A 21276-nucleotide genomic window follows, 5' to 3' on the forward strand; every position below is an offset into this window, starting at 1 on the left:
CATTTTTATTCATCTATCAATGCTTTAACTCAATGAAAATTTGGTGGCCACTGGTTTTATACCAACCTATCACCCAGGGCCCCAAGAAAGAAAAGCGGATACCCTGCCGCAGTGGGGTTATACCTCCCAAGACACATACATCGTGCCCAGAAATGGTTCTAGGAGGTTGCCAAAAAGAAACCTTTCTTGAAAGCGTAAGGCAGGACGCCCTTCAGATTGATAAGGGATATGGTTGACTGATAATGGGAATAGAATACAAGATGGCCTCTTTTACAATAGAACAATGTATTTCTAACATCCCCAGAGCTAGTGCAGGAAATTGTATACCCTTCTCACTGGACATACTGGTATTTAGAAAACCATAGTAAATTGCAAAAGATAGTTCTGATAGCCCGGACTGTCTAAGGACATGCACAACTATAATCATTCATGTCGAACACACATTCAAAATAAGATTCGCTACTCAGTGCCAAGGACTCTTATATATTCTCCCAGTACCTCCATACCCATGGCATACCTTAAGCATGGATTTTATCACAGTCCTTCCCAATTTCAATGATCACACTACAATCTGGGTAACTGTGGACCTGTTTTCTAAAATGGCACACTTTGTACCTCTAAAGAAACTCCTCACATTGAAGGATTTGTTCTCTCTTTTCTTTCAGATTGTCACACTGCTTCATAGTCTCCATTGTGTTATAATTTCTGATAGGAGGGCACAATTTATCTCTGAATTATGGCAGAGCTTGTGTACTTCGGTGGACATTGATGCTCGACTCTTGGTTGCCTATTACCCACAAACTGATGGGCAGGCAGAGCAAGTAAATCAGTAAATGGAACAGATTTTTTGATTTTTGTTAGTCACTAATTCCGCGGAATGGGAACAGATACTCCCTTTAGTAAAATGTGCATACAGTAGCTCTCAGTCTTGTGCCACTGGTACTTCCCTATTTCACTGTCTACTAGGTAAGCATCCACAAGCTTTATCTTCAGATCCACCAAGAACTCCAAGCAATATTCCATCTATCCAGGACTATCATGATCTCTAATCACAAGTCCAAAAATACATTAAACAACGGTTACAAGAGTTGAAGGAACACATGGAGTTGCAGACCAAGAACCATCAAAAACAGCAGCCTGAGTACAAAGAATGGAATATGATATGGCTCTATTCCAAGAAGCCTAAAATGGAATGACCCTGCAAGCTACAGCCAAGTTATCAGGGTCATTCGTCTATCTTCAGGGGCATCAACCCAGTGGCATCAATCCAGTGGCAATGAAACTCTAATTGCCAGATGGTTTGGCACAGCATCCAGTGTTTCATGCTCCTTTGCTTCTACTTTATTGGGCTCAAACTTGGCTTAAGGGCCCCTCTCCTCTGATATGAGTAGATGATCAAATGAAGTTTGAGGTCCATCGCATCTTGTATGCCAAGAGAGTCATGGGTCGTCTATATTATTTAGTGGATTGGAAAGGGTACGTGCCAGATATTGGTTCATGGGAACCGGCTGCCAATGTCTCCACATTCTGCCTTTTGTGATGCTTTCATGGCTGCTATCCCACCAAGTCAGCCCATCAGGTCACTGTTTTTGCAGGGGTTGTTAGGGATCTTGGTTCTCTCACTCCATCTTTTGTGATTTTTGTAAGTGATTTTGTTCTGTTGCTCATATTGCCACCCCCACAGGTCATTCCTTCTAAGGGGCCCTTTATGTTCCAATAGATCACTTTCATGGTTATTTTAATCAAAAGACCCTTTATTCCACTATACATTATCTACAGGGGCCTGTTGTCCCTGTAGCTCCAAGCCCCCCTTAAACCCACATTCATTCCTCAGGTCCTTTTTGCCTACTGATTATCTGGCACACACTCCCTAGGAAAAATCAGTGCCACACAGTAGCGGTGGCCATATTGCTTGACAGCAGTATAAATACTGCGCCCAAATGACAAAGTTCTGCATGACTTTATTCCTTTTGGAGAGAGTGGATCTTTCTTCCTGTAGTTGCTTAAAATCTGCATTCCCAACCAAAGATCTGCAGCTTGGAAGCTTGATAATCCCCTGGAGTCCCCACAAGCTTCTTACCTGAATATGAGCCTCCTTTCACCTCATGAGTTCTTCCTGTGAGAGGAAAGGGAGAAAGAGCAGCATTAACTTGTATGTTAAGGATTCTGTACCAAGCTAACTGAACATCAAAGAAATACTAAGATTTGTGCACTAAAATTGAGAATTCCTAAGAATTGAAAACATGGGGCTAACTCTTGGGAGACATTTTAATCTAATGTACTGAACTGACAATTTTATCCTCTCCTGCTAAGTATTGAGAAAGAGACTAAGAGATTATTAGCAAATTTCAAGCAAGGGGGTTCTCTACCTAAGTAGTGGTTACAGCTTCTAGACAGTAGGTACACTGATATTTGTACTGAATGATTGTTTGTGTGTAAGGAGATCTGATGTACAGTAACTTGAACAGATTGGGTAAACTAAGGTCTCTCTCTCCCTTGTGAATCGTTAACAGGTATAGACGAGGAACAGTCTGACAAAGCAAACACAGCAATAACATTAAGAGAAGTCTTTCTGGAGGTTCCCCTATACAAGATCTTGATTAAGGATCTTTCTCTTTTTTCTTATCCTCCCCCATTCCCTTCTGAGACACCTGCTGATTTAGGGTTGTAGCCCTGGTCAGGATGTGTCCCAGAGGAGAGTAGAGGTCCAGCATCGACCCCACAGATAAATATGCCCAGTTAGAGGCCTTAACAGAAAGCCAAGGTACAACAACCTTTTCCACTTGGACAATATGGACCCTACTGATCATATAGACAAACATGATTTAGCCCTAACCTCAATAAAGGAGGCCCCTTGTGCACTGGACCTAGTCTGAGCCCTGGCAGACATGCAAACTGAGGTCCAGACCATATGGAAGGTGAATCAGACATTTAGGGATGAGTTAGGGATCATTTGCGGAACTCCCCATTGGTTAAGTAACTTTGGAGCAATGTCAGAAAAAGACACATTTTGCACACACTGATCATAAGCCCAAGTCTTTCCCTACCCTTGGAGGGAAACAGTCTTTTAATGTGACCGGAGAAGACCATACCCCTGTCCCTCAGACCGCACCGAGTAATTTTATGGGGGCAGTTCCAAATGAGATGCCTTCTGGAGCTAATGTCTGTTGCACTTATTGTGCAATCCTGGGGCATTCACTTCCGATGCAACCAAAGTAGCATTCGTTATTCCCTGTCTGTCCAATTGCAGAGTGTGACTTGTCACCCTTGTGGCTATCCAGGAGTTGGCAGGGTCCAGGATCTCAGTCAAAGAGCCAGGTTTTTTAAATCCTACAGAACTCCTGTACAGTAGGGGAAGTCCCAAGGTACAAGGGCAAGCCATTGCAGGCTTTGATTGTGAGGTAGGTGAAGGAGCATCCTCCTGCTCAGCTGCGTTAAAAGCAGGGGGTATGAGGCAGCATGAGTAAGGAAGAGTAAGGACGTCCAAAGAGTGTCTGGAGTTGTGAAGTGCCTTGAACATGCGAGTGAGGAGCTTAAACTGGCATCTTTCTAAAAAGGAAGTCAGTGGAGTTTTTGAGGTGCGGGGTGATGTGGGTGTGACAAGGGAAAACCAGGATGAGCCTTGCTGCAGCTTTCTGGATTTTCTGTAGTCTTTGAAGTAGGTGGGCCTCGATTCCCACATAGAGGGTGTTTCAGTAGTCCAGTCAACTGTTGACGAGGGCTTGGTATCTCGTGTTTTGTGGAAGAAATTTGAAAATCTTACATAATATTGTCAGGATAAAGTATGCGGATGATGACATTATGTTGCTTGGGACTTCATGGTGAGTTTGCTATCCAGGATGATACCGAGGTTTCTGGCATGCTCTGTTGAGGTTGGTGCGAGTCCCAGGTCTGTGTGCAACCAGGAGGCATCCCACAGGGAGTTGTCACTGCCTAAGATCAAAACTTCCATATTGCCCGTGTTGAACTTGAGGCAGTTATTCTACAAACAATTGGCAACGTTGGTCATGCATTCTTTAAAGTTGTTTCAGGCAGTGGTGGAATTTTCAGAGAGGGAGAGGATGAGTTGCGTGCCATTGGCACTGGATATAATGTTGAGTCCGTTGGATCTGACTACATTGCCAAGGGTGCATATGTAGCTGTTGAAGAGAGTGGATCTGAATGATGAACCTTAAGGAACTCCGCAAAGGATTGGTTTGGGTTCGGAGGTGAAGGATTGAATGTACACTTGTTGTGTTCTGTTGGTGAGGTAGGAGGAGATCCATGTGAGGTTAGCTCTTTAGATGCCTATCTCATAGAGTCTTGCAATGGGCGTATGTTGGAGATGATGTCGAAGGCTGCTGAGGGATGTATGACGTTACAACGCATACTTTTACAACGCCTACCTTTACATCGCATTTTTTACAACGCATACCATTACAACGCATAATGCTCTTGGGCGCTCGATAGTGAATAGTTTAATTTACTATTCCAACTCCAGTCCCCGTGGACACTAGGGAAGGTTATTGGATAGTAAATTAACCTATTCCCTATCCTAGAGCGCCCCCAAGCGCTATGCGTTGTAATAGTTTGCGTTGTAAAAGTTGCGTCGTAATGGTAGTGCGTTGTAAACGTTTCGTTGTAAACGCAGTTCACCCTGCTGAGAGGAGGATAAGGGGGTGCTGTCTCTCATTTGTCAAGGAGGGCCCAGGTGTCGTCTGAGGCTGTGATCAGGGCTACTTCAGTGCTGTTGTTGCTGCACAGGCGCACATGTGCTTGCCTTTTGCGCATCTTTGGTGTGCCAGCAATATGCAAGCTGCATGGCCTCGCTACAGCCGGCATTATGTAGGTCCTGGGAGGTACGCGGGGCACTAGGAGTCAAAGGGCAGGGCTGGAAAAAAGACGGGACAGAGAGAGGTGTGTGGGAGGAAGCAGGAGAAAAAGGCGGGGCAAGGGCAAAAAGGGTCAAAAGCAGACTAAAATAGCCCAAAGAGGGCAGACAAAGGCAATTGAGAGTAAAAAGGATTAAGGAACATGGTGAGAATGTAGCTATAGTGGAAATTCTGAATGGGAGAATATGAAAAATGGGTGGGAAACAGGTGGGAGCAGCAGGCAAAAGGGCATGAAAAACAGCAGGAGCAGCAAAAAGTGTTGGAAAGAGAGCAAGAAGAGGCTTGAGAAGAGAGTGACGTATAAGCAGGAAGAGGAATAAGAATGGAGCAGAGGAGAGGGGGCTTGCAAGAACACAGAGCCTGGAGCTGGCTGAGGGCCAACAGAAGTAGATGGAGAGCTGGACCAGGGCACCTGCTGACTGTAGGCTGGTTGTTGAGACCCAGTGTCCGGAGGAAAACAAGGCTTCTCTCTTCTATAGGGGCTGAGGGACAATTTAAAGGAGTCCCTAGATCATATTGTTGAACCCCAACAAATTGCTATGAGTTTATAGACCAGGTTGTCAAATTTGATCACCAACTACATGAGAGAAAAGGTGAACGACATGAAGCAAGACTAAATTCCTTGTAGTAAAGGCAGACAGGAAAGAAGTGAGCAGTATTCTCCCTGTCACCCTAGAAACTATGCAGATAGGAGGAGTTCAAGGTCCCTTATCAAGTGAGGGAAAAGAGTGAAGACAAAAGTTACATTTATGCCTCTATCACAGCAAGGCAGGATACTGTACCTGGGACTACTTAATGGAGCCTAAAACCATGTGAAAGACAGTGGGAGTTGTTAATAAACAGATTCCATAGAACTAGAAAGATCAGCACTGAAGAGGTTGCCTTCTCAAGCAGTGTTTTGGAAAAGACCTCCCAATACTTGGCCAACACCATAGGAAGTATTCTATGTCAGGTAACCAGCCTTTGTTACAGTAATCATTTGACCTCAACAAAGAAAGGTATTGCTTATGTTACTAGATGAGTGAAAGAGCTACTGACAATTTCTTAGATCTCACTCTTACAAACCGCCTTAAAAATCCCTTGAATTAAAGAAGACGAACTTGAACCTGTGTGAACAGTCAACAGCTCAGAGCTCTCATCAGATATAATCCAATATCAAACTCTATTCTATCTTTTCCTTTGGTTTGTGAAAATGGTCACACCAAGACCTGACTTTTGACCTTATAGACACTCCTACCTTCATGGCAATGTTGGGGGTGCCTTATTTGTAGACCCACTACGCTTATGTTGATTGAGCTCTATGTCTTGTGACTTTGGGTTTGCAACATTGTCGTTCTATGTTCTATAAAACCGCTCACGACCTTATATCTCCTTTGACCTGTGAAGTTATTGACCAGGGAATTATCCCGGACCTACCCACTGAATTTGAAGAATTCCATGTTTGTTTGACAAAATAAGGTCCATAGGGAGTTTGACTATAGATAGAATCAATCTAATTTCTGGAGCTGTTCCACCAAGGAGTAGAATTTACGCTCTGTCTGATTCAGAAACTCCACATCTAAAGAACTATGTAGATGAGTTACTAGACATTCGTTTCACACACCACTCTTGCATACCTGTATCCTCAACTGTATCCCAAATATTCCTTGGCGACTTCAATCTCCATTGGAGCAACCACAACGATTCAGTGGTCAATAGTCTCAAAAATGTCCTTGATGCTCAAGACCTCACCCACATTTGCAACAGCCCTACACATAATAAAGGCTCAATCCTGGATTTAGTAATCTCCAAAAGTGATTCCATTCAGCGTAAGTCAATCCAACCCTGTGACTGGTCAGACCATCATATTATCACCTTCTTTATCAAGGAAACAGTGAAACTTAACTCGGTTCAATCCACAAGACAACAAGTATGGAAAAGAGACATGAAAAAACTCAACCCTAACATATTACCTTCTTCCAGCTACAACCTACTTTTGCCCCCTGCAGGTTCTTCCGAATTCCATGATCTCACCAACCACTACCTCAATTCCATGACCTCGATAATAAACAAGGTAGCCCCCCTTCAACTAAAGACAGTCTCCACAAAAGTCTCTAAGCCCTGGTACAATGGTCTACTCAACAAGGATAGACGGTCTCTCAGAACTTCTGAACACAATTGGAGATCATTCCTACTTGCCAATCACCCAAGATAATATGGAAAAAGAGAAATGCATATTATAGAAAGGTCAAGCGCACTAAAGCAGACTTCTTCAGCCACCAACTAGACCAAGCAAGAAATTGTCCCCAAAAACTTTTTGAATTAATCAAAACCCAATCCAAGGATGCACCTCAACGTCTACAAGACATAGCCCGCCTGCAACCCAACTGTGAAGAATTTCCTGCCTTCTTTAATCAGAAGTCTGATAACATCAAGAAGGATCTCCTCAATGTCCTAATCTTACACTCGGGTCCTCATACGAAAACCTCACCAGCACTCCCAATTGTGCCACACCAAATCCCTTCAAAGTTTGACCTAAACAATGATGCAGCTTGGTCATCCTTTGCTATTTACACTGAAGAAGCTATATGCAAGATTCCCTCCCGGCAAACGCTGTTAAAGACTTAACTCCACTGCTTCTGCCTCTCTGTACCAAGATCATTAACAGTTCTCTTTAACAAGGTTACATCCCGGACACCCTCAAAGTTGTACAGGTATCACCCTTTCTAAAGAAACCCACGGCTGACCCTACGAACCTAAACAACTATTGCCCTGTTTCCAATATTCCAATTGTTAGATCTGGGGGTCTCTAGTTGGCAATGGTATTCACATTTGTCCAAATAGGGACCCCTACTTCTAAGTCAGGATAAGGGTATTACACTCCTTAATAACCCCTGCTCACTCCCTTGGTAGCTTGGCACGAGCAAACAGGCTTATCTCAGAGGCAGTGTGTTAAGCATTTGTGAATATATACAGTAATACAGTGCAAACACTACAGATGGACACAAATCAGGTTTTATAAAAATAAGTATTCTTTATATAGACTTAACACAAGACCACAAACCACAAAAATCCACAATACTACACTTAAGATTGCTTAGCGATGATAAAATGTTGCTTAGTACAAGTTGATGATAAATGCGACAAAGGTCTCAACAAAGTACCTGGATGCTTAACGCAAAGTAAAGAAAAGGCTCACAAAAGGGGAGATGTGTTGGTTCTGTGATCCGGGGGAGATGATGCGTCATGCCTCAATGCTTGCGCAGAGTAGGAGATGCGTCGTGATCCTTACCGGTGCGGAGGTCATGCATAGATTCTCGGCCTGTGGGCCAGTTGCGGTGCGCAAGATGGCGCCTTGATGCGATGCGATGATCCAGTTGTGATGCAAGAAGATGGCACCCTTGATGCAGCGATGCGATAACGATACGTAGACGCCCTGGCAGCCTTGCGACGACTCTGTAGTTTAGAGCCGCGACAGGCCCTGCAACACGCTTCTCCAGTGATGCGATGGCGACTCTCTCCATGGCGTGAAGCTTCTCCGGGGATGCGACAGCAGGCAGCTTCGATGAACACACGCTTCCAGGGAGAAGTGGCGAAGGCTCGCTTCTCCGGCGATGCGGCGATCTCGGCTGCGGCGCCGACACGCTTCCTCTCAATGCGTCGCGCTTCCAGCTCCCAGTGACACACAAATGTCTGGAGTTGAGAATTCCCTGCAAGGAAATTCAGAGGAGAGCTGGAGATGCAGTCTTTTGTCCCTGAGACTTCAGCAGAAGGCAAGCACAGTTCACGCCCTTGGAGAATATTCTGTAAATGATGAAAGTCCTTAAAAAGTTCTTTCTCCTTTCCTTGGCAATGAAGAGACCAATGCAGGCCAACCCAGCAAACAGCACACTGGCAGAGGGACAATAAAAAACTCCTTGGTTCTTCTCCTTGGCAAAAGGTTTCTTGTTCCAGAAGTGATCTAATGTCTTGGGATCAGGGTCCCAATATTTATACCTCAAAATCCTTTGTTCTCTGAAGGCAGAGAGGCCTCTGCCTAGTCCAAACCAGTTCCTAAGCACTTTGTTTACAGGACTCACTGTGCAGGGCTGAGACATCAGCCGCCCCATAGGAGGTGGAGCCAGCACAGAGGAGGGAAGATACAGCTCTGGAGCACTTTGCTGACAAGATTCCTTCTCTCCTTTCAAAATGCAGGGCAGAGACATCAGACAAGCCACAGGAGGTGGAGCCAGCATTGTCGAGGGAAGACCCAGCCCTATTCAGGTCCCAGGGTACTACTCTTCCCTCCCATCTAGATGCAGATCTCTCTATTCACCACCGTGCTCCCACAGCCCTGTCACTCACAAACCCAGACAAGGAATACACAATCTAGCAGAGGCAAGCCTGGACAGTTAGGCAAGAAAATACCTACTTTCTCAAAGTGGTATTTTCAAACACAGAATATTAAAACCAACTTTACTAAAAGATGTATTTTATCATTCTGAGTTGAGGCATACTAAATACGAATGTCTACCATGTTCCCTGAATCAGTTAGGATTATAAGAATGTAATAATCTAACTGCCCATTTTAGCCTATGGAGAACAGGTAGCCTTCAACAGTGAAACGTGAAAATGACTTTAATTCACTATTAGGACATGCTACACACACCAGAGCATGTCCTACCTTATACTTACAATGCACCCTGCCCTTGGGCCTCCCATAGGGGTGTCTAACATGAAGCAAAGGGAAGGTTTAGGGACTGGCAAGTGGGCGCACTTAGCCAAGTCGACATGGCAGTGCTAGACTGCCCATAGGCCTTGCAATGGCAGGCCTGAGACACACTTTACAAGCTGCTTCTGTGGGTGGCACACACAGTGCTGCAAGCCCGCCAGCAGCATTTGATTTACAAGCCCTGGGCACACATGGTGCACTGTACTAGGGGCTGACAGGTAAATCAAATAACCCAATCATGGAATCACCAATTAGTACATTCATTTAACTTAGGGAGCACTTGCACTGTGACACTGATTAGCAGTGGCACAGCGCCCAAAGCATAAAACCAGCAAAAGCATATCAAAACAGAGGAGGCAATCCTTCAAAATGGAAGGGACCGAACGGTGAGTTATGCGCTATACAAAAATAAAAAATACAATACAATACAAAGGGAGACTCAAGCCAATGATGCCAGGTCTAACACATACCGTGGCCAAACTATTGGAAAAATGTGGACACCATCAACTGACAAGGCATATCGATCACTTTGACCTTCTTAACAAACACCAATCAGGCTTCAGAACAGGTCACAGCACTGAATCAGCCATGACACACATAATTGACGACGAGCTACAAATCCTTGATCAGAACGGAACATGCCTACTTATCCTGCTAGACCTCTTATCAGCCTTTGATACGGTCAAACATGAGAACTTGATAGATCTTCTGAAACATAGAATGGGTCTATCAGGGTCAGTGCTAAACTGGTTTACCTCATTTCTCCAAAACCGGACTCCAAAATTCAAGGTCAACATTACCCTGTCCAAACCCCGTCCCAGTAACGTTGGGAGTCCCGCAAGAGTCGTCACTATCCAGGCACAGTTTAATCTTTTCATGGAACCACTCACCGAAATGCTACACGCGTCTAACGTGCAATATCACATGTACGCTGAAGACCCAAAACTATACCTTAAGATCCACACCCTAGAAGACATTAAATTGCTAAACACAATGCTTAGGAATACCCAGATTTGGCTGGCAGAAAACCATCTCAAATTGAACGCCCTAAAAAACTAATTCCTCCTAATAGTTCCGCCCGCCAAAGTCCCCATAATGCAAGACTGGATCAAACATCTAACGGTACTCAATGTTCAACCAACCATTGTGGACTCTGCGAAATCACCGGGAATAACTCTTGACAGTAATCTCACTATGCAAAAACACATTAGCAACGCAACAAAGGGAGCAAACGTCCAGATAAACACACTGAGGACGTTAAAACCCTTCCTGCCAGTCAATGACTTCAACTTGGAAGTACAAGCTCTAGTTATCCCTCGAGTGGAGTATGAAGTGTCTATCTGAATGGCCTTCTAAAAGCTACAACAGCACCTCTAAGGGCAACAATAAATGCTGCAGGTTCGAAAAGAAGTTCCCACATCTCCCCAGACTTAAAATCCTTGAATTGGCTACCACTGGAAGCCAGAATTCATTTGAAAATAGCATGTGTGACGCATAAAGCCATGCATTACAATGCGCCCAGCTATCTGGCACAGAAACTGATGCTCTCTGGTGGGACCCAATCTTCAAGAAGTGCGGAAAACCTACTGTTGGAACCATAAAGATTCAACAAGAAGAAAACATATAAACAAACCTTCTCAGGGATGGCGCCCAGGATATGGAATGCACTACCCCCAGAAACCAGACTGAACTCTTCTACTGCATCTTTCAAAAAGGAAGTCAAATCGAGTCCCATGGCAAAATTCACCTGAGCATAGACTAAAGAAATTTCGAGACCAAACGTACCCTCGCTACTAATCCTTACTATGACAAGGGTCCAACTAGACAACCTAGACATTATATCTATCCTATACCCGTTTCAACTGGATTGTTCTGTGTTGTACCCTACTGCTTTACTTTTACAAGATGTTATGTATACGTGTTTAACTTGCATTTATTTTTTGTATAATTAACCTTACTTATTGTAAAGCGCTCTGATATCCGCAAGGGTCTTGTTCGCGCTCTATGAAACTTTCAAAATAAATTGTTATTTGTCCTTTAAAAAGAATGACAAATTGTGTGAGTATTGATTACAGGGCGCTTAGCAAAGTCACAATAAAAAATTGCTACCCTCTACCCTTGATCCTGGTTCTATTTGATCAGGTCTGGAATTGAACCATTTACACCAAATTGGACTTGTGAGGGGCTTATCACATCATCAGAGTTAAAGAAGGTAATGAATGGAAGACACTCTCCCTAACTAAGTTCAGCCTGTTTGAATATATTAGTAATGCGGTTCGAACTTTGTAAATCCCCAGCGGCGTTCCTGTTCTCTGTCAACGAATTCCTAAGAGACTTATTGCACATATGTGTCATTTGTACAATGATGACATCCTCATTTATTCCCAGAATCTGACTGCCCTTGTAACTCCCGCTGGGCAGTTCTACAAAGTCTCTTTGAAAACAATCTGTTTTCTAATTTGAAAAGTGTGCCTTCCACACCTCTATAGTAGAATTTCTGGGGTATTTTCTCTCCCCACAAGGCATACTATGGATAAAGAAAAGGTAGCTCAAATTTTGGATTGGTGAGCACCTACTAAAATTAAGGACCTACAAGGCTTCCTGGGGTTAGTAGTTTTTTACAGGCGATTCATTACCCATTTTCTGAAATTAATACAGCCATTACCAGATTTTTTAACAGGAAAGTACCTTTCCTCTGGTCTGAAAAAGCGAATTAAACCTTTGCCTTGCTTAACAACAAGTTCATATCAGCCCCGGTGCTTATGAACCCTGATGCTGTGCATGTCCTCTCTTTTCCTTCAGCTTGTCACGCTGCTTCATGATCTCCATTCTGTTATAATTTCTGATAGGAGGGCACAATTTATCTCAGAATTCTGGCAGAGCTTGTGCACCTTGGTGGACATTGATACTCGACTCTTGGTAGCCTGTCACCCACAAAGTGATGAGCAGCCAGAGCAAGTAAATCAGTCATTGAAACAGATTATTTGTTGTTTTTTAGTCAATAATTTGTATACACTAGCTCTCAGTCTTGTGGAACTGGTGCTTTCCTATTTCACTGTGTAGCAGGAAAGCATACACAGGTTCTACCTACAGATCCACAACGAATCCCAAGCAACATTCCATCTATTCAGGACTATCATGATCTCTAATCTCTAGCGCTTTATGTGCATCAGTGCAATCGGTATTACAGAGTGGGACGCACTGGTGTCTGCTGCCCCTTCTGTAATAACAAAGTGCCCCCGGGGGCAAGCAAAGCGGGCGCAAATGCCTTTTGCGCCTCCGGGACACTTCCTTAATGCAGCCCAAGCTTCTCAAATTAGATCACTCACTAAATGAGAAAATAGGCAAACAACCCTGAGGTGAGACCAAATTCCTTGTAGTAAAGGCAGACAGGAAAGAAGTGGACAGTATGATCCCTGATACCATAGAACCAATGCAGATAGGAGGAGCTTGAGGTCCCTTATCAAGTGAAGGAAAAGAGCGAAGACAGAAGTTAAAATTATGCCACCATTGCAGGAAGGCTGGGCATCTGCTTTGAACTGCTCTGTGTATTCACAGTGCAGGCGGCAAACCTCCTGCCCTTTGAAGGGGGATTATAGATCTCCTTACAGATGGTTACAGTGAGTGACGACACCCACCTGCAGGGGGCTGTCTGAGGGTCCACAGGATCCCATTAACCCCTCAAGAGGGCTGCCATCAAGGGGCGCAATATCAAGTCCAAAAATACATTAAAAAACAGTTACAAGAGTTGAAGGAACACATGGAGATGTAGACCAAGAATTATCAAAAACAGCAGGCTGGCTACAAAGAAGGAAATATGGTATGGCTCACCACCATGAAGCCTGCATGGCTGCAAGCTACAGCCCAGGTATCAGGGTCCTTTGTCTATCTTCAGGGTCATCATCCCGGTGGCAATGAAGCGCCAAATGGTGGAAGATTTGGCAATACAACCAGTGTTTCATGCTCCTTTGCTTCTACCTTATCGGGCTCAAACTTGTCTTAAGTGCCCCTCCCCTCCGATATGAGTAGAGGGTAACGTGAAGTTTGAGGTCCATGGCATCCATGTATGCTAAGAGAGTCTTGGGTCGTCTATTTTATTTGGTGGGTTGGAAAGGGTATGCGCCAGACGATTGTTCATGGGAACCCACTGCCAATGTCTGCATGCTACACCTTTTGTGATGCTTCCAGGCCTACTATCCCACCAAGTCCGCCTGACAGGTCCCTCTTTTTGGGGGCGGAGGGCAGTCAAGGATCTTAGGGCCAGATGTAGGTAGGCTTTTACCGGCTGGTAACGGCCGAATTCGGCCGTTACCACCCGGTAAAAGCAATTTGACATGTAGGTCCCTGTAATTTACAGACTCGGTAAATTTACCGATAGGTAAATTTACCGAGTATGTAAAATACCGAGTCGGTAACATTACGGATTCCGGTAAATTGGTATGTAGGTGGGACTCTTCTGAGTCCCACAAGCAGTACAAAATCGGTATTTTACCATCAAATAATACTTGATGGTAAAATACCGATTCTGGTGTGCATGCACATGTGTGCATGCACACCTATGCCATATGACAGGCAGACCTGCCCTTAGGGCAGGTATGCCTGCCACATGGCACCCGAGCCTCTTTTGGGGGTGCCAGAGGGTGTCAAAGTGACACCCCCTGCACCCTTGTGACAGTCGGTATTTTCCGATGCGGTAAATACCGACCGGTAAATGCCCAATCAATCCTATGGGCTTCAAAGCCCATAGGAATGCATGGGCCTTAACTGGTCGGTATTTACCGCATCGGAAATTACCGACTGTTTCCGATTCGGTAATTGCACATCTGCAATTACCTACATCTCGGTATTTTTATTTTCCGACCTCTGAAATACCGAGTCGGTATGACTCGGTATTTAAGAGGTCGGAAAATAAAATTTACCTACATCTGGCCCTTAATTCTCTCACTCCCTCTTTTGTGATTTGTGCTCTGGAATTTTGTTCTGTCACTCATATTGCCATCCCCCCAGGGCTATTCCTTTCAATGACCCTTGGGTTCCAATAAATCATTTCCCAGGGTCTTTTAATCCGAAGACCCTTTGTGCTGTCATACACTATCTCCCAGGGACTTTTGTCCTTTGTCCCAGTTGTTCCAAGCCCCCGTTAAGTCCACATTTGTTCCCTGGGCACTTTTTGCCTACTGATTGTCTGGCACACTCTCCTTATGAAAAATCGGTGATACCCAAAAAATCTAGAGATTTTGGGCATTACACAGTAGTGGTAGCTATCTTCCTTGAGCACGGTATAAATACTACTCCCAAACGGCGATGCCCTTAATTACTTCATTCCTTTTGGAGACAGTGGTTCTCTCCTCTCGTCCTTGCTTGAAAATCTATCTGCATTCCTGCCCAAAGACCTACAGCCTGGAAGCCTGATACTCCACTTGAAGTCCCCACAAGCGTCTTACCTGAATGTTTGCCACCTTTCCCTTTGTGAGTTCTTCCTATGAAAGGAAAGGGAGAAAGAGCAGTGTTAACATGTTCTTTTAAGGATTCTGTACTGAGCGAACTGAAAATTAAACAAAGACTAAGATTAGTAGACTAGCTATGTTATTGTCCCAAGAATTAAAAACATGGGACTAACTCTTGTCATGCAGTCTGGCAATGAGCATGTTGTTGGAGATGGTGTTGATGGCTTATGAGAAATCAAGGAGGATAAGGGCAGCTGTCTCTCCTTTGTTAAGGAGGGCCCGGGTGTAATCTGTGGCTGCAATAAGGGCCGTCTTAGTGATGTGGTGCAGACTGGCTTGCCGTTGGCGCACTATTGGCGTGTCAGTGGTGTGCACACTTCGCGGCTGCACTGCAGCCTCCACTAAGTAGGTCCTGGGAGGTGGGAGTGTCACTAGGAGGTAATAGGCAAATAGGCTCGAATGAGAGGAAGAGGTGGGAGGAAGTGGGAGAAAGGGGTGGGGAAAGGGTAAAAAGGGGCAAAAGCGGATTAAAAGGGCCCAAAGAGTGAAGAAAAAAGTAAAAAGAGCACAAAAGAATGAATGAACAAGTTGCGAATGACGCACTATGGAAAAGACTGAAATGGAGAGTAAGAAAAATGGACGGGAAACGGGTGGGAGAAGAAGCAAAATGTGCAGGGGAAAGAGCAGGAGCTGCAAAAAGGGCAGAAAAGAGAGCAGGAAAAGGCATGAGAAGCGAGTGGTACAGAAGCAGGAAGAGGAAGAAGAATGCATCAGAGTAAAGGGGCCTGGAAGAACCCAGACCCTGACGCTGGCCAAGGGCCCACAGAAGAATCTGGAGAGCTGGACCGGGGCGCATGCAGATTGTAGACTGGTTGCTGACACCCAGTGGCTGGAGTAAAAAAGAATTACACACTTCTATAGGATGCCGAGGGACGTTTTGAATGACTCCCTAGCTCATATTGTCGACCCCTCCAAATAATTGGTCCGAATTTATAGACCATGGGCCGTATTATACAAATGGCAGATTTACATTGTTTGAGCCAGGCGCACCTTTTAAAAGGTGCGCACAGCATAAACAATGACAATGTGCTGTACCAGCGTGAACGTGCTGCCCCTAGGGCAGCCACAAACTCGCGCTACAGTGTAGGGAGATAATTCCTGTGAAAAACCGAGCAGCTGCTTTGAACTGCTCTGTGTTTTCCGAGTGCAGGCGGCAAACCTCGTGCACTTTGAATGGGGATTATAGATCTCCTTACAGGTGGTTACAGTGAGTGACAACACGCACCTGCAGGGGGCTGTCTGAGGGTCCACAGGACCCCATTAACCCCTCAAGAGGGCTGCCATCAAGGAGCGCACTGACAGCCTCTTTGCCTCTATGCCCACGTCTGTAATAATGCATGGGCGTAGAGGCAAAGAGATTTTTTTAATTTGCAAAGGACCACGCCTCCATACAAATGAAGGAGCAGTCTCTGAAGATAGCACTAGCGCTTTATGTGCATCAGTGCAATCGGTATTACAGAGTGGGACGCACTAGTGTCTGCTGCCCCTTCTGTAATAACAAAGTGCCCCCGGGGGCAAGCAAAGCGGGCGCAAATGCCTTTTGCGCCTCCGGGACACTTCCTTAATGCAGCCCAAGCTTCTCAAATTAGATCACTGACTAAATGAGAAAATAGGCAAACAACCCTGAGGTGAGACCAAATTCCTTGTAGTAAAGGCAGACAGGTAAGAAGTGGACAGAATGATCCCTGATACCATAGAACCAATGCAGATAGGAGGGGCTTGAGGTCCCTTATCAAGTGAAGGAAAAGAGCGAAGACAGAAGTTAAAACTATGCCTCCATTGCAGGAAGGCTGGGCATCTGTGGCCATGATCAGGGCTGTCTCAGTGCTGTGGTTGCTACACAGGTGCAGACAGGCTTGCCATTGGCTCACCTTCGGCGTGCCAGCGATATGCACGCTGCACGGCCGCGCTGCAGCTGCCATTAAGAAGGATCTGGGAGGGGCACTAGGAGGCAATGGGCGGGGCTCGCAAAAAGGCAGGACGGAGAGGAGTAGGTGGAAGAAAGGGGCGGGGCAAGGGAAAAAAAGGGGAAAAGCAGACTATAATGTCCCAAAGAGGGCAGAAAAAAGCAAAATAGAGCAAAAAGGATTCAGGAACACAGCGTGAATGAAGCAGTAGGGAAAATACTGAATGGGAGAATAGGAAAAACGGTCGGGAAACAGGTAGGGAGCAGCAGCAAAAAGGGAGTAAAAGCCAGCAGGAGCGGCAAAACGTATGGGAAAGAGAGCAAGAAGAAGCTGGAAAAGAGCGTGACATATAGGGAGGAAGAGGAATAAGAATGCAGCAGAGGAGAGGGGGCCTGGAAGAACACAGATCCTGGAGCTGGCTGAGGGCCAACAGAGGTAGATGAGGAGGTGGACCAGGGCACATGCTGACTGTAGACTGCTCCTGAGACCCAGTGTCCAGAGGAAGAAAAGGACTTCTCTCTTCTATAGGGGGCTGAGGGACAATTTAAAGGAGTCCCTAGATCATATTGTCGAACCACCACAATAAATTGCTCTAAGTTTGTAGACCAGGTTGTCAAATTAGATCACTGACTAAATGAGAGAAAAGACGAACTACCTAGAGGTGAGACTAAATTCCTTGTAGTAAAGACAGACAGGAAAGAAGTGGACATTTTTGTCCCTGTCACCCAAGAACCTATGCAGATAGGAGGGGTTCGAAGTCCCTTTAAAGTGAGGGAAAAGAGTGAAGGAAAAAGTTACATTCATGTCTCTATTGCAGCAAAGCTGGATACTTTGCCCGGGTCTGCTTAACAGAGCCTAAAACCGTGTGAAAGACAGTAGGAGTTGACAATGAACAGATTCCAGAAAACTAGAAAGATCAGCACTGAAGAGGTTGTCTTGTCGAGCAGAGTTTTGGAAAAGACCTCCCAATACTTGGCCAACACCATAGGAAGTATTCTATGTCATATAACCAGCCTGGTCACAGTAATCATTTGACCTCAACAACGAAAGGTGTTGTTTATGTTCCTAGATGAATGAAAGAGCTACTGGCAATTTCTTAGATCTCACTCTTGCAATCTCCTTAAAAATCCCTTGAATAAAAAAAGACAAACTTGAACCTGTGTGAGCAGTCGACAGCTCAGAGCTCTCATCAGATAAAATCCAATATCAAGCTCTACCTTTTCCTTTGGTTTGTGAAAACGGTCACACCAAGACCCTGACTTTTGACCTTATAGACACTCCCACCTTCATGGTAATATTGGGGGAGCCTTGTTTTCAGACCCACCACCCTCATATTGATTGGGCTTTGCATCTTGTGACTTTGAATTTGCAGCATTGTCGATCCATGTTCTTTAAAACCACACACACCCTAATATCTCATTTGACCTGTGAAGTTATTGACCACGGAACCCTCCCGGACCTACCTATCGAATATCAAGAATTCCAGGATGTGTTTGACAAAATAAGGTCATTCAGTTACCTGCCCGTAAGGAGTTTGACTCTAGAATCGATCTAGTTCCTGTGGTGGACAGTCACCCTGTAGTAGAATTTACGCTCGGTCCGATACAGAAACTCATCATCTAATGAATTATCTAGATGAGTTACTAGACATTCGTTTTACTCACCATTCTTCCTGACCTGTATCCTCAACATTGTTCTGTGTCCCTTAAAAAGAATGACGAATTGCGTGTGTATTCATTACAGTGTGCTTAGCAAAGTCATGATAAAAAAATGCTATCCTCTACCCTTGATCCTGGTTCTATTTGATCAGGTGTGGAATTTAAGCATTTACACCAAATTTGACTTGCGAGGGGCTTACCACCAAATCAGATTTAAAGAAGGCAATGAATGGAAGACTGCCTTCCAAACTAAGGGGCATATTATCAAGGGGGTTTATCTCCGCTTTTTTGGCTTTAAAAGCCAAGAAAGCGGAGATAAAATTATCTCCCTATTACCTAGCTGTCGCTAACACCAGTTAGTGACAGCTAATAGGAGATAGCGACCCTCTTGGGCCCCGCTTTGCATGTCAGTGATATTTATCACTAATGACATGCAAAGTGGGCGTGCCAAGATGTTAGCGACTGGAAACAGTCGCTAACATCGCTATCTCCTATTACCAACTTTTGGAGATATTCGCGCTAAGCGCGAATATCTCCAAAAGCTAACACCTGCCCTGAGCAGTTCTTCACCATGTTATCCAATGGGAGGTGGATAACATGGCTAAGAGCATTTGCTCGATAATGCATGAATATCGCTGACTTTTCAGCGATATTCATGCATTGCGGCCGTTTTTTATCGCATTTGCGATAAACCTTGCTAATAGCAAGGTTTATCTGCGATAAAAATCGCCGATGTGCGGCGATAATTTTTGTCTCTAAACAAGTTAGAGACAAAAATTATCGCTAGTTGTTGGTAATATGCCCCCCAGTTCAGTGTGTTTGAATACATAGTAATGCCTTTCGGACTCTGTAAAACCCCAGTGGCATTCCAGTTCTTTGTTAACACGTTCCTAAAATAATTTTCGTACATGTACCATTTGTGCATTGATGACATCCTAATTTACTCACAGAATCTGACTGACCACTCGCAGTTCTCCAAAGTCTATTTGAAAACAATCTGTTTGCTAAATTTGAAATACCTTCCACACCACTATAGTACATATCTGGGGTTATTTTCTCTCCCTGGGAGGCATAACTTTGGATAAGAAAAAGGTAGCTGCAATTTTAGGTTGGTGAGTACCTACTAAAATTAAAGGCAAACAGGGCTTCCTGAGTTTGCAACTTTTTATAGGCGATTCATTACCCATTATTTTGAAACTATTATACCCATTACCAGGTTTTTGAACCGGAAAGTACCTTTCCACTGGTCCGAGATAGCTGATCAAGCCTTCGCCTTGCTTAGTGACACGTTCACATCAGTCCCTGTGCTTAGATACACTGATGTTATGCATTGTTTTTTACATCAAAACAGATGCCTTTCAAGTAGAGGTTGGGATGAGGTTCTTTGGCAGCAAAATAATTCTACAGGACATATGCATCCCATAGCTAATTTATCTAAAAATCTGGTAGCTGCAGAAACAAATGACACGATTGTTGAGCGAGAGTTACTCACCATCAGGTTGGGTTTTCAAGAATTTCAACATTACTTTTTAGAAGCTGCTCTTACTGTCATGATATTCACAAACCACAAGAATTTGCATTTTTTAAAAATCTCTCAAGGCTGTAACCCCGAGGAAAATTTGGTTGCTACTACTGGTTTTATATTAACCAATCACCCAGGGGCTCAAGAAATAAAAGCAGATACCAGGTCACGGTGGGAATACACCGCCCAAGAAACCGACGTTGTGCCCAGAAAGGGTTCCAGGAGGTTGCCCAAAAGAAGCCTTTCTTGAAAGAGTAAGACAGGACGCCCTTCAGAATGACAGGGGGAATGGTTGACTGATAATGGGAATAGATTACAGGATGGCCTCTTTTAGGAATCAATCGTTTTTTAGGTCTCGCCTGTCGATGCGCATGCGCATCGAGCAAGCGAGACTATAGGGGCTCATCCACTCTTTATCCACACTGCAAGGAATCGTGGCGATTCCTTGCAGTGCCCGTGACTTTTAAGGTCAATGCGCATGCGCATTAAGCTTATGCGCATGCGCATTGACCTTAAAAGTCACGGGCGCGTGCATGTCCGTCTTTGTTTACCCGCTCCGCCCCCTCCCGCCGTGTCGCCTTGCCTACTCTCTTCCACAGCCTCCCCCAGCTCCGCCCCCTCACTACTTGATTGCACGGCCGCTAGGCCGTGCCTCCCCTACTCTCCTCCCCCCTCCTCCCCTGCCTGCCTGCCGCTAGCTGAGTCCTCCCTCGCTCTGGTTTTCCAAATTCCACCCACTTCACATTTCTTTCGTGGCATCGTGTTACTGTAAATCTGTATGTGTAATGGGATTAACAGGGTTACAGATATACAAAAAACACTCTCAATTCGATAAGCAACTCACAACTAGAATCTTGAAGGACTCTGCTGCAGTGCACCCTTAATTCCCGCCTCGGTTATTGCAAGGGAAGGGCGCTCTCTGCTACGGTATCTTTAGGTAGTATTAGTTTATGACAAGCTCTTGGAAGCGATGGGTGCCCATGCCCAACGAGAGGATACTGGTGCTCCTTCGAAAGGACTGATACTCCGAGTCTTTCACTTCTGCCTATGAAGTAGCCTGTTCTCGGATCTCCAAGTCTAAAGCACTAAAAACTCACTAGACATTGGCTGTAAATAAAATA

At 44.8% G+C, this 21276-nt stretch overlaps 1 protein-coding gene across 4 annotated transcripts in view; it reads right to left on the minus strand.

Moving 5' to 3' along the window:
* The window catches only part of LOC144772459 (uncharacterized), a 138943-nt gene that overhangs the window by 14167 nt on the left and 103500 nt on the right, over positions 1 to 21276 (minus strand). For all 4 annotated transcript variants that reach the window (XM_078656796.1, XM_078656798.1, XM_078656799.1 and 1 more), the window contains 2 exons: positions 15006 to 15041; positions 2081 to 2116 (listed from right to left, as the gene is read on the minus strand). In XM_078656796.1, coding sequence (XP_078512922.1) covers positions 2081 to 2116; positions 15006 to 15041 — 72 coding nt within the window. The remainder of the gene's footprint in view (positions 1 to 2080; positions 2117 to 15005; positions 15042 to 21276) is intronic.

Source organism: Lissotriton helveticus, chromosome 8 (genome assembly GCF_964261635.1).
Source record: "Lissotriton helveticus chromosome 8, aLisHel1.1, whole genome shotgun sequence".
Lineage (NCBI taxonomy): Eukaryota > Metazoa > Chordata > Amphibia > Caudata > Salamandridae > Lissotriton > Lissotriton helveticus.